Source organism: Gekko japonicus, unplaced genomic scaffold (genome assembly GCF_001447785.1).
Source record: "Gekko japonicus isolate JY-2015 unplaced genomic scaffold, Gekko_japonicus_V1.1 scaffold1440, whole genome shotgun sequence".
Taxonomy (NCBI): Eukaryota; Metazoa; Chordata; class Lepidosauria; order Squamata; family Gekkonidae; genus Gekko; species Gekko japonicus.
Window position 1 is genome coordinate 453,911 of NW_015169819.1, and position 11,327 is coordinate 465,237.

The 11,327-nt window shown below is 46.2% G+C and overlaps 1 protein-coding gene across 1 annotated transcript in view; it reads right to left on the reverse strand.

The window, feature by feature from the left end:
* SDK2 (sidekick cell adhesion molecule 2) overlaps positions 1 to 11,327 on the reverse strand; it is a gene marked incomplete at its 5' end in the record, with an annotated part of 107,001 nt that overhangs the window by 82,339 nt on the left and 13,335 nt on the right. Inside the window, one exon of the mRNA XM_015417197.1 lies at positions 2,846 to 2,979. Within this exon, the coding sequence (XP_015272683.1) occupies positions 2,846 to 2,979 (134 nt within the window). The remainder of the gene's footprint in view (positions 1 to 2,845; positions 2,980 to 11,327) is intronic.

Genomic DNA, 11,327 nt, shown 5'->3' on the forward strand with positions numbered 1-11,327 from the left:
TCTCTCCCAGCCTTCAAGCATTTGTTTCTGTCGGTAAAATGTAGGGGAAGAGAGCATGTCAGGCCTGACAGCAGCCACCATGCAACTTGCATAACTCATGCAGGCCCAGCTGCTTGCCACTGCTCAACAGCCGCTGCCCCATGAAGTGTTGTGTAGTGGTTAGTGTTCCAGACAAGGATTTGGGAGACCCAGGTTTGAATGTGAGTTGGGAAATACCTGGAGATTTTTGGGGTGGAGCCTGAGCCGCGGGTGTTGCCTTCTGACACACTTCCAGTGACGTCAGGGGGTGTGGCAGATGCAAATAAGTTATGCTAATGAGTTATGCTAATGAGCTACCTGCTCCTCTTTTTCTACAAAATGACCCCTGACAGAAGCATGACAAGTGGACAGTCATACGCATGTTTACTGAAAAGTAAGCTCCACTGAATGCAATAGGATTTATTCCCAAGCAAGGGTGCATGGTATTTCATTTCAGCCTTAGTAACAGAAGCAGATGATGTGTTTAATTTCAGGGGAGGAGTGTGAACGTAGAGCAACACATCTACATGCATGCACAAACTTCCAGAAGCACGCACTGTTGTAAAGGTATATACAGCCCTTCCTTTATATCACCAAATGTTTCTATAATGAACTACTCCGCTGCTGCTTCCAGTAGGAAAGCCTCTCCTGAACCTGATGAAAAGCAAGCTAGGCGTTGCAAAGAAAAACTCAAACAAGTTGTTCTCTTGCAGTGCTCTCCTGGGGGAGAAACAGCCTCAGAGGGCTTTCGTAAGAGGGGAATGAGTGTGTGCAGAAACTCAACTGTAAGCATTCCCTCCCACCCCCTGAGTATCCCATTATCTTTCCTGATAAACATGATGCTGGAATTACGCATTTGCCAAGATAAGGGATTGGATCCACTGGAGCATTTCTGCAGAAGGAATTATTTTGGCCTGCAGGGTGCAACTTGCTGGCCTCCCTCCTTCCACTGTGGCCCCAAGTGCCCCCTGAAGTTTTTTTGGGTGGGGCTCTAGCAGGAGGGGGGAGGCAAGAAAGTCATACTCCACAAGCAGAAATTGTTTCACCTGTGGAAACACTCTGCTGAATCTAAGCCAGTGTCTAGTTTGGCTCTGAAGCTGGACATCATTTCAGAACCAAGAAATTCATCCCAACGCAGCAGATCTGTGCACATGGAAGGAGAGTACTTCTCATCTAGCATGTTTTAGGGCCAATTCACACATTACAAAGTCCACATGTGTGTCATGTGGACTTTTGACAGATGTATTCTGGCACTCCTCTGACAGGAACACTTCCCAGATGTGCATAGGCCCAATTGGGTATTGGAATATGCAAGGTCTATAGTGCAGCCTTATGAAGAAGATCTGAAGATCATCCTACAGGGGGACAGCTGAAGGACTTGTAGTTAGCATACGTAGACTAGGGACTTCCCACTCTTTCAAACTGTGTCCTTGCTGTCTCCTGATTGGCTCTTCTGGAGACTCCCTCCTCCTGCAGAGCTTCCTTCTTCTTGTTGTTCCTCCTTCAGCAGTTAGGTTAGGCAGTTAAGGTTCTCTCTCTTCTATGCTTTATAACAGTTTGCTCTCCTTTAATAAGCCTACATATTTTTCTCTAAACAGATAGTGCTCCACTTCCTTTGCATATTTAAACTCTGCCAACAGTGGGCATGGACTTCAACCTACCTCTCTGCAACCTTTTCCTGATCTGAAGCAGCCCCAGCCAGTCACTACTTGCTTGTTGGGGAAATGAAAAGGTTGTTGTTGTTGTTGTTGTTGTTCAGTCGCACAGTCGAGTCCGAGTCTTCGCGACCCCATGGACCAGATCATGCCAGGCCTTCCTGTCTTCTGCCGTCCTCTGAAGTTGGCTCAATTTCATGCTTGTTGCATCTATGACACTGTCTAACCATCTCATCCTTTGCCATCCCCATCTTCTTTGACCTTCAATCTTTCCCAGCATCAGGATCTTCTCCAGTGAGTGCTCCCTTCTCATTTGGTGGCCAAAGTATTTGAGCTTCAGCTTTAGTATCTGGCCTTCCAGGGAACAGTCAGGGTTGATTTCTTTTAGGATCGACTGATTTGATCTTCTTGCAGTCCAAGGGACTCTCAAGAGTCTTCTCCAGCACCATAGTTCAAAAGAATCTATTCTTCGGCACTCGGCCTTCCTTATAGTCCAACTCTCGCAGCCATACATGACTACTGGGAATACCATTGCTTTGACCATGCGGACTTTTGTGGGCAGGGTCATGGCTCTACTTTTTATCATGCTGTTTAGGTTCGCCATCGCTTTTCTCCCAAGGAGCAGGCGTCTTTTAACTTCATGGCTGCTGTCACAGTCTGAAAAGGTACTAATAGCTAAATGGAAATTTCCCCAAGGAAGCAAACAGCAGTTACCCAGGGCTGCTTTAGGTTGGGCAAACAGCATGGGGGTGAAGGCCCTTCTCCCTACATGCTGTGATCTGATTTTAATCTGGCCCATGCATGCCTGAGAATAAAGTTCCCGCCATGGAGCTCCAGGTGCATGCCTGATCCAAAGTACTCATGGTAAGCAGGCAGGTGTCCACCACACAGACTTTACAACATGTGAATCAGCCCTTAAATTACCAGCTTTATGGGCCCAAGTACCTGCTTTCAAAGCAAGGTCAGTGCCTTATTTTTGGCAGCATTCTTATGCATTAAGCAACCAAATGACAGATATTCAAGGCTGTCCCCACCACAGAATCTCCAAACTGAGGCAAATCACTTCTGTTGAATTTTTGACTGCTGTCCAGCTTCTAACAGCACACTAGCACAGAAAGAAAAAGAATATGGCAAATCAAAGGTCTCTCCGGTTCACACCCGGCAGCACTTACTCTCCACTGTTAGTGTGATGGGTTGGCTGGTTTTATTGTCTCCGTTCTTGTCATTCACAGCCTGCACATAGTACCTTCCAGCATCAGGTGCTACCGTTGACAGGATCACAAGAGTGTTCTCCAGCGTGATGGCTCTGAAGGGAATGAAGAATGGTTTTAGTACTAGGTGTGCACCTCAAAGGCATGAGACACCCCCCCCTTAAGAAAAGCTGATAAGAGAAGTATATGCACCCCCTTATCCAATCCTCACTTCTGTTTCCCTCTAAGAGAAGTATCCAATCCAAACCCTTATCCAATCCTCACTTCTGTTTCCCTTTTTCGTTCAAGTCAGCCTGTGAATATGCATGTGTGCTCTTGTACTTGTAGCAAATGCTGAGCAAGTTTCTGCAGATGTGCATGATGTTTTTGTATGTCTGCTTACACATATGCATACATGCACAAAGAGGCACACAAGATGGAGAGATCTGAAATGTACTTCAAATTCTTCCCATCTGAGAGTTCTCCGGCCAATTGTAATGGCTCAAGAATGCAGGCAACTGAGCAATTCCCAATGCAAAAGTTGCAGTCAGTAGAGGCTGCAATGGGGCTGCACATCTGGTTCAGATATAATTACTAGATCTCTCTCCGCTCACAGCCTACTTGACTGTACCTGTGACTGCCTAAACACACGGGCAGCACATGAATGAAAGCAGATGGGCCTCCCTGCAGGAATAGGCACTGTTTTTTTGGCCTTGCGATAAGCTCAGCTTCTTCCTGCCTTTGCTCACCAACTAGCACATATAATTGCACCAGCTCCTGCATGGATTTTTTATCCCTCGCTCCATGATTTAGGGAAGATTTTGGCTTTCTAAAATCTTTTCTCCCACCATTCAGCATGATTATCCATTTATATCTTTATTTGGTGCTTTTTTTTAAAAAAAGAAAACAAACTTGCAGCAATGCTTTGAGAAAGGGAAGGAATGCTTTTGTGATTGTCACAAGGATCAGCCAGTCATCACTCTGAACAGCCAACTTCCCTTGAAACAGGAACAGCCAGATGCTCCTATGCTTGGTTTAATTTGAAAGTTTTATGCCAGTGCAGATCTACAGTGGACTCAAGTTATGAATGTCTGATTTCACACAAGTGGATGATCCCTGAGGCTCAGGAAGCCTCAATGCATAAACCAAACATCTGCAATATACTGAAGCTACTTTCACCTCAGGTGAAAAGGGGAAAACTATTCCCCATTTCCTGTTCCCACCTTTAAATTATCTCAGTGACTAAGCTCTGAGGAGGGAGAACAAGTTGGATATTCATAGATTAACAGTTTTCTTATTTTTACAGAATGATCTAATCTGCTGGAAACATAAAATGGCTGAGGGAGGGGAAATATATTTTAACATTAAATTTGTGATAAAGAAGCTTTATCTCCTCAAACTGCCTTCACAAATGGAAAGGCAACCAGTTCACGTCCTGCATAATGGAGGTTACATCTTCAATTCCAGAATGCTCTGTGTATGAAAGAATTTGGTAAGATTCTGTGAGGCTATGGGTACGTTTTGTTGGTTGCTGTTGTTTTTGAAGTGTGTGTGTGCGTGTGCATGTTTTCTGCTGCGTGTGTGAGGGAGGTTTTGGTAAAATGTGTGTTTCACACTGGTGTGCATTGCTTCTTGGTGTGTGTGGCTGTAAAAACTGCATCCAATAAAGGGCAAATGTGTTTCCAAGGGACAAACTAAACAAGATGCTGGGAGACATGATCGAATGTGAATCAAACTGGCTGTGAGACAAATTGGTCAACAGAGGGTGGAGGTCCTTTCTCACTGGGAATTTCCCCCTTGATCAATATCATCCCTCTAGCAGTCTTTCCACCTACAAGGGGAAAGATCCAGGGACTAATTTCTGGAAGGTTAGGATACGACTAGCTTCATGGGACTTCTTTATCAATGTGTTTCTGTGTAGACATTCATGTGGTTTCTGCAGACTTACCCTCTGACCATGAGAACAGGCCATAGGATTGCACACTCTCTCTGCCCTCTAGCGTACTACCCTCCCCCCATGTGACTTCTGCACCAACTCACTATCAACAGTGCTAGTAACCAGGTTAGGCTTGTAATTTAGAATTTTAAATTAGGTTTATGGCTGCAGAGGCCCACAGGGAATATAAACTAGGTTGTGCATATGCTGCCCTTTACCTTTTACCTATGCAGACAGGAACATTTTCAAGCAGGCAGGCTGATGTGACTGGCATTCATATGAGTTTGTAATCCCTTCCTATTGTAAATATCAACTGTGTGCATATGCTATACCACATATGTTACCTGTGTGGGCATAGCTATTGATAGGTATATGTATAATGCATGAAACACAATTTATTACAAACAAGCTGGCTTTTAATACAATCTTAGTCTGGATAGATTCACTAAGAACGATATAAGAGAATTAAGTTACTCAATGATGAGAATACTGTTAAGTTTTTAAAATTTAATTTGTTGTCAGGACATGTAACAGAAGATGAGGTTCTCAGTGTTATTAAGATTTAAGTGCTACTGGGATTATGATGAATACAAAATGGCAACAAAAAAGAAAGAAATGCTAAATAAAGGTTAACCCAATATTCAAGCCTTGTTCAATGTTTTCAGTGAGCAAATTATGCCATCAAGGTTAACCCAATATTCAAGCCTTGTTCCAATGTTTTCAGTGAGCAAATTATGCCATCGTCAAACACTGGTAGTGACTACCAGCCATAGGGTATAGGTAAAGGTTCCCTTGCTCGATTGACTACCAGCCATAGGGTATAGGTAAAGCTTCCCTTGCTCGAAAGCCAGCCGAATCCGACTCTAGGGTTGCCGAAGAGTCGGCGCTGTCCGAAGACGTTTCCATGGTCATGTGGCCGGCATGAACACCAAGGCGCACGGAACGCTGTTACCTTCCCACCGAAGTGGTACCTATTTATCTACTTGCAATTTCTTGCTTTCGAATTGCTAGGTTGGCAGGAGCTGGAACTAGAGACAGGAGCTCACTCCGTCTTGTGGCGCCCGGGTCTCGAACTGCTGAACTACTGTCCTTCCACAGCCTGCAGTTCAGCGTCTTAACCACTTGAGCCACCGCAGCTCCTCATAGGGTATATTGTCCCTTAAATAAGGAATGAATGCTGGCAAAGGGTACTTGTTCTAGGCAAAGGATTGGCAACAGCTGATCACATCCTCCTGTGGCCACAATCCAAAGGTGCACATGGATGATATTGGACTAGTTATGCTATATTAGCTCTGACAGGGATAGCGTAGACTAGCCTGGTCGTGTCAGATCTTGGAAGCTAAGCAGGGTCGGCCCTGGTTAGTATTTGGATGGGAGACCACCAAGGAAGTCCAGGGTTGTGATGCAGAGGCAGGCAACGGCAAGCCACCTCTGAATGGCTCTTCCCCTGAAAACCCTCAGGGTTGCCATAAGTCAGCTATGACTGGATGGCAAAAAAAATGCTGTCTTAGTCTAAATTACCCTGTAGGGTTGTTGTGAGGATTTATTTATTTATTTATTTACATTTATAACCCGCCCTCCCGGCAAATGGGCTCAGGGCGGCGTACCGATGGGGCCAATGCCCAATACATAAAACATTAAAACTGCATTTTAAAAACATTCAATACAGCATAAGTGCTCTCCACAATATCTAACAAGGGAACAGATGACGTCATCAGGATGGTATCCTTAGTGGCCACAGCTCCACGTAGTACCACCATTTTAGCACTCACTGCGAGTTGGTAATAAAGTAGAAGCAGGGAGAACCATGTATGCATGTATTTATTTAATCCATTTATACCCTGCCTTTATCTCCAGTGGGGACCTAAAACAGCTTAGAACGTCTTTTCTCCTCCCTTTTCTCCTCACAATCACTCTGTGGTTAGTCTGAGAGTGTGTGACTGGCCCAGGGTCACCCAGCAAGCATCCATAGAAGAGGGAGGGTTCAAACCCAGGTCACCCAGATTCTAGTCTGATACTCTAACCACTCTACAACACCGTAGGCGACCCCAAGTTCCTTGGAGAAAGGGCAGGAAAAAACATAACAATCAATTAGATAAATACAATAGGCATGCACAACATGTGCACTCCTGTGATCACAGCCGAGTCATTCACACATTCAGAGGGCTCAGGCGCTCCACCACCCTGCAGTTGATATTTAGCTCTGCTTGTTAAACATGCCCTTATTTTTCACCTTTGCTTTCTATAACTCATCATATCCCCCCCCCCATCTGTTTCTCAAAAGGACTTTCTCTACCCGGTGTCTTGGCTGATGAAAGTGCCGCCTTATCAGTGGCACTCCTTCTTTGCTTTTCTTTGCTCCTCTCGCTTCACTCAAAGGCGATGTTAAGGTGTCCTTGCCCGCTGAGTGTACTGATTGCTGAGAAACCATTTTTACATACAGAATAGCAGCCAGCAGTTTGAACTTGATTCCCGGAAAGTGGCTGGGATGTTAAAACACGACAGCATGCCAAATTAGGTGAAGACAGTGCCAGAGCTAAAGCTGCAAATCTGTGATCTGGGTGGGAAATGCCACAACCATAAACCGGGGGGTGGGGGATGGGGGAGAGTGTCCTTCAACAAACATTAACAGGATTTTAAAAAAATGAACTGGAGAGGTACCGTAGTGGCACTGAAATGTTCACATCTGTATACGAAGCTGCCTTATGCTGAACCAGAGCCTTGGTCCGTCAAGGTCAGCTGGCAGCGGCTCTCCAGGGTCACAGGTCGAGGTTTTCCATATCACCTGCCACCTGATCCTTTTAACTGGAGATGCTGGGGATTGAACCTGGGATCATCTGCATGCAGAATGACCCCAAATTTACGTTGCCAATTCTACCCTGCTGCGTAGTGGGATACACATATACAAAGTTCAGACATATTGAAAAGGCTACGAAAAACGGTGCAATCCTAAGCAAAGTTACACCCTTCTAAGGCCACTGAAATAAATCAACGTAGGAGAGTGTGTGCATTGCACTGTAACACAGGGATTTATTTGTATGATGTGTTCCAGTCACATGGGCTGCTCTGTGCCAAGGCAGCAGCTCCGAGGAGCAGATGCCAGGACTTCTCATTAGGCTTGCCAAGTCCCCCCAGGGGGGGCGGGGAAACCCCTACTCGATGGTCCCGTTACCCGCCGGCCCGGATCGTGGCTGCCGGGGGGAACCCCACCCCCAAAATGCCGTGAACGTGCAGACGTGCCCGGCGTGATGATGTCACCTGGAGGTGACATCATCACACCAGGCACGTTGCGGGGGGATGCTCTATGATTCAAGGGAAAACTCTATGGCTTTCCCGCGAATCATAGTGGTCCTGCCCCCAACATGACTGATGCAATGACGTCACTTCTGGGTGGCGTCATTGTGGCACGTGCACCGAAAACCTCCAGGATGGAGCCTGGGACTCCCCTGCTCTAAGGTTGCACTTGGAAACCCTACTTCTCATGCCAGTACTGGGACTAGCCCACAGGTACAAAGCCCCTGCAGGAGTAGTTCTAGGTGTTTTGGGGACTTTTCATACTAGGTACCTCCTACTCTAATAGTGCCATATACCATAAAGCTGAAATTTAAAGCTGACAAGACAGAAGTTAGCAGAAAGGCAGGCCTGGGACTTATACTCCCCTTGAAAAGCCAGGTTTGCAGCTTGGGAGTAGTACTCAACATAGCAACCACCTTTGAAAACCAAGTAGCTGTGGTGGTTTGGAGTGATTTTGCTCAACTTCAGCTGGTGCATCAACTACATCCATTCCTGGGTCAGTGTAGCCACAGTGATCTATGCCTTAATTATTTCTAGACTAGAGTATTGCAACATGCTCTACTTGGGGCTACCCTTGAAGAGTGTTCAGAGGCTACAGCTAGTGCAGAACGCTGTGGCTAGACTGCGTGTCAGGGCCAGCTATTGGGAGTAGTATATGACCCTGATACTGCAGCAATTACACTGGCTACCGATTTGCTCCTAAGCCCAATTCAAGGTGTTGTTTTTGACTTTTAAGCCCTACAGGGTTTGGGACTGGGGTATCTGAAAATAATAATAATAAATAAATAATACTAAATAGGGAGTCCATGAGACTTGTGAGGTGCCGGGTCTGGTACAGCTCCAGGCCCCACCACCCACCTCTGAGGCCAGCTGCAACAGCAGCACTGTTTGGGAGCTGCTGTGAGTTCGGAGCAGCTTCCAGTGTCTGCTGCTGCCGTGGCCAGACCTCAAGCAGCTCCCAGAGTAGCTCCGAGTGGCCACCGCAGAATCATGGTGAGTTGTCTGTGCGTGTGCAGACAACACTTTTTTATTTGGAGGGCTTTAACCCTCCATGTATTTTTTAAAAAGATTTTAGATTTTTCTGCAGGTTTTGCAGGAAAATCTATTTAGTGTTGGTGTGGCCCAAATCTGCAGATTTAGGTATTCACAGATGGGGCCACACGTTGCTATTAGATATATAGATAATAATATGTATGTGCAATATGTTCCTGCGGACAGAGCACAAGTCCAAACACGCACAGCTAGATGTTCCACTCTCCGGACTGTGGCCACATGTATACCGCATTGGAGCTACTGTGAAGGTTGCAGAGTTCCCTGTTTTAAACTGTAAGCCCTGTGTCCCAGGAAAACATCCTTATATTTTGACTACTGCCTTGAATCCTATTGTAAACCCCATATGGGGTTGAATTAATGCTTTGATCTAAAGAAGAATATTTAGAAAAGAGGAGAATAAGAAATCCGGAAACCTCTTTATCAACATGGCTTTACTTGAATAAATTCACAACTTCTACTCTACATTTTCTCCACTGAGTCCAGTCTTCCTTTTGTGGATCCTTTTGAACTTTTTGCATGGACTTAACCTGTGTGGGTTCTATAGTGTTTAAGCTGTGTGCTGTTTATTGTTTATTTATTTATTAGTTAGATTTTTTATCCCGCCCTCCCAGCAGGGAGTTTAAATTGCAGATCTTTGTTCTCGTACTTAATTGGGTTGTCCCACGGATGTTTTTTCTTTTCCTTATTCTATTTCTTGTTTCCTGGGGGACCTTTTCTCTATACAGTTTTGACACACGTATACTGTAGCATGAATACATATGCCACATTTACTGGATTTCTTACATTTTCTATATGCTAGATCAGTTTCTGCTAGTCTTTGTACCCCTTAAGTTCATACCCTTTACATGAGCCTTGCCCATAAGCATATACACAGATAGCTTTTTGCTAGAAAAGCTTCCAGTCATGAAAAATTATCCTTTGCTGGAGGGGTAATGCTGTACTGCACTATGAATGTGTCTGTCTGAGTAGGGAGACATGGCAATTTTTCCCCCTTTCCTGAATGGAATATACAACCCTTAAGAAAGAGAAAATGCCCTTTCTTACATCTTGCTCTCCCTTGCTTTCTCTTAAATGCATTTTCTAGATGATAAACAAAGCCATTAGTTTATCAAGTCTATCTACGGATGTTAATGTGATGCACGCGAGACATCTGTTAAACATCCTTAATGTTAGTTTAACAAGGAAGCATTCAGCTGCATTCCCTCACACTTTGTCCCATTAAGATGGGACGTGGCAGGATTCTCTCAGATAAATGGCTCAGCTAATGTGTCTGCCTTATGCCTTTCCTTTGGGGGTGAGAGTCAGAGAGAGCATGTTGCTGATAATTTTTTTATAGGCCATGCTTTGTACCTTGTCCAAGAATGGATCTCTCTCCGCAGGTGCCAGGAAGACACGATCTTGGCCTATCAACATTCGTACATTGCCATACTATATATCTATTGATAGACAGTCTGCTCATACCTACCATCACATCTAAGATTTCTGTTATCAGTTCCCCCTTCTCTGTAGAGTGTTCATTAACTATGAGCAAACATTAGGGGGTGCCAGGTTCTACCTTTCTGCCAGCAGGGGGATCTGCTGGGCACTCCTGACAATAGTTTCACTTCCCCAGGATCACCACTGGCTGGCTTGTTGTAGCACCAGATTCCAAAGAAAGGAAGGAGTAGGCACAGGCCCGTAGCTCCCGTGGGGCCCATGGGGCCCGGCCTTCCCGTGGATTTTCTGGGCCCCCTCCCCCTCCTCTGCTCCCCCCTCCCCCCGCCTGAAGATGACGAAAGGCTGGCCGCTGGCGGTGGCGGCGCTGGAGGCCGAGGCGGCGTCAGAGGGCTTGAAGCACAGTGGCCTCCCTCCCCTCCTCCTCCTCCCCTTCCTCGCCATGCCCACTGGCATCTGAAGCGCTCAGGCGGAGCACAAGGCAGGCCAGCGACATCGCTCCGCATGGGCCCCTTCCCTGCCTCGCTGGCCGAGGGAGGGAGGGAGGATTCGTATTTCTGCTTCTACCCCCGCCGCAAGCAGGGCCGGGACGGAGTTTGTACAAAGGCTTCTCTATCCTCCCTGCCAGCGACAGCCTTTGCACCGCCGCCTCCTGCAGCCTCCCCGGGCAAGCTCCAGCTCCCCTCCCCCGCCATATTATCTCTATATTCTTCCCCCCCAGCAGAGTCACGACGGGGGGGAGAAATC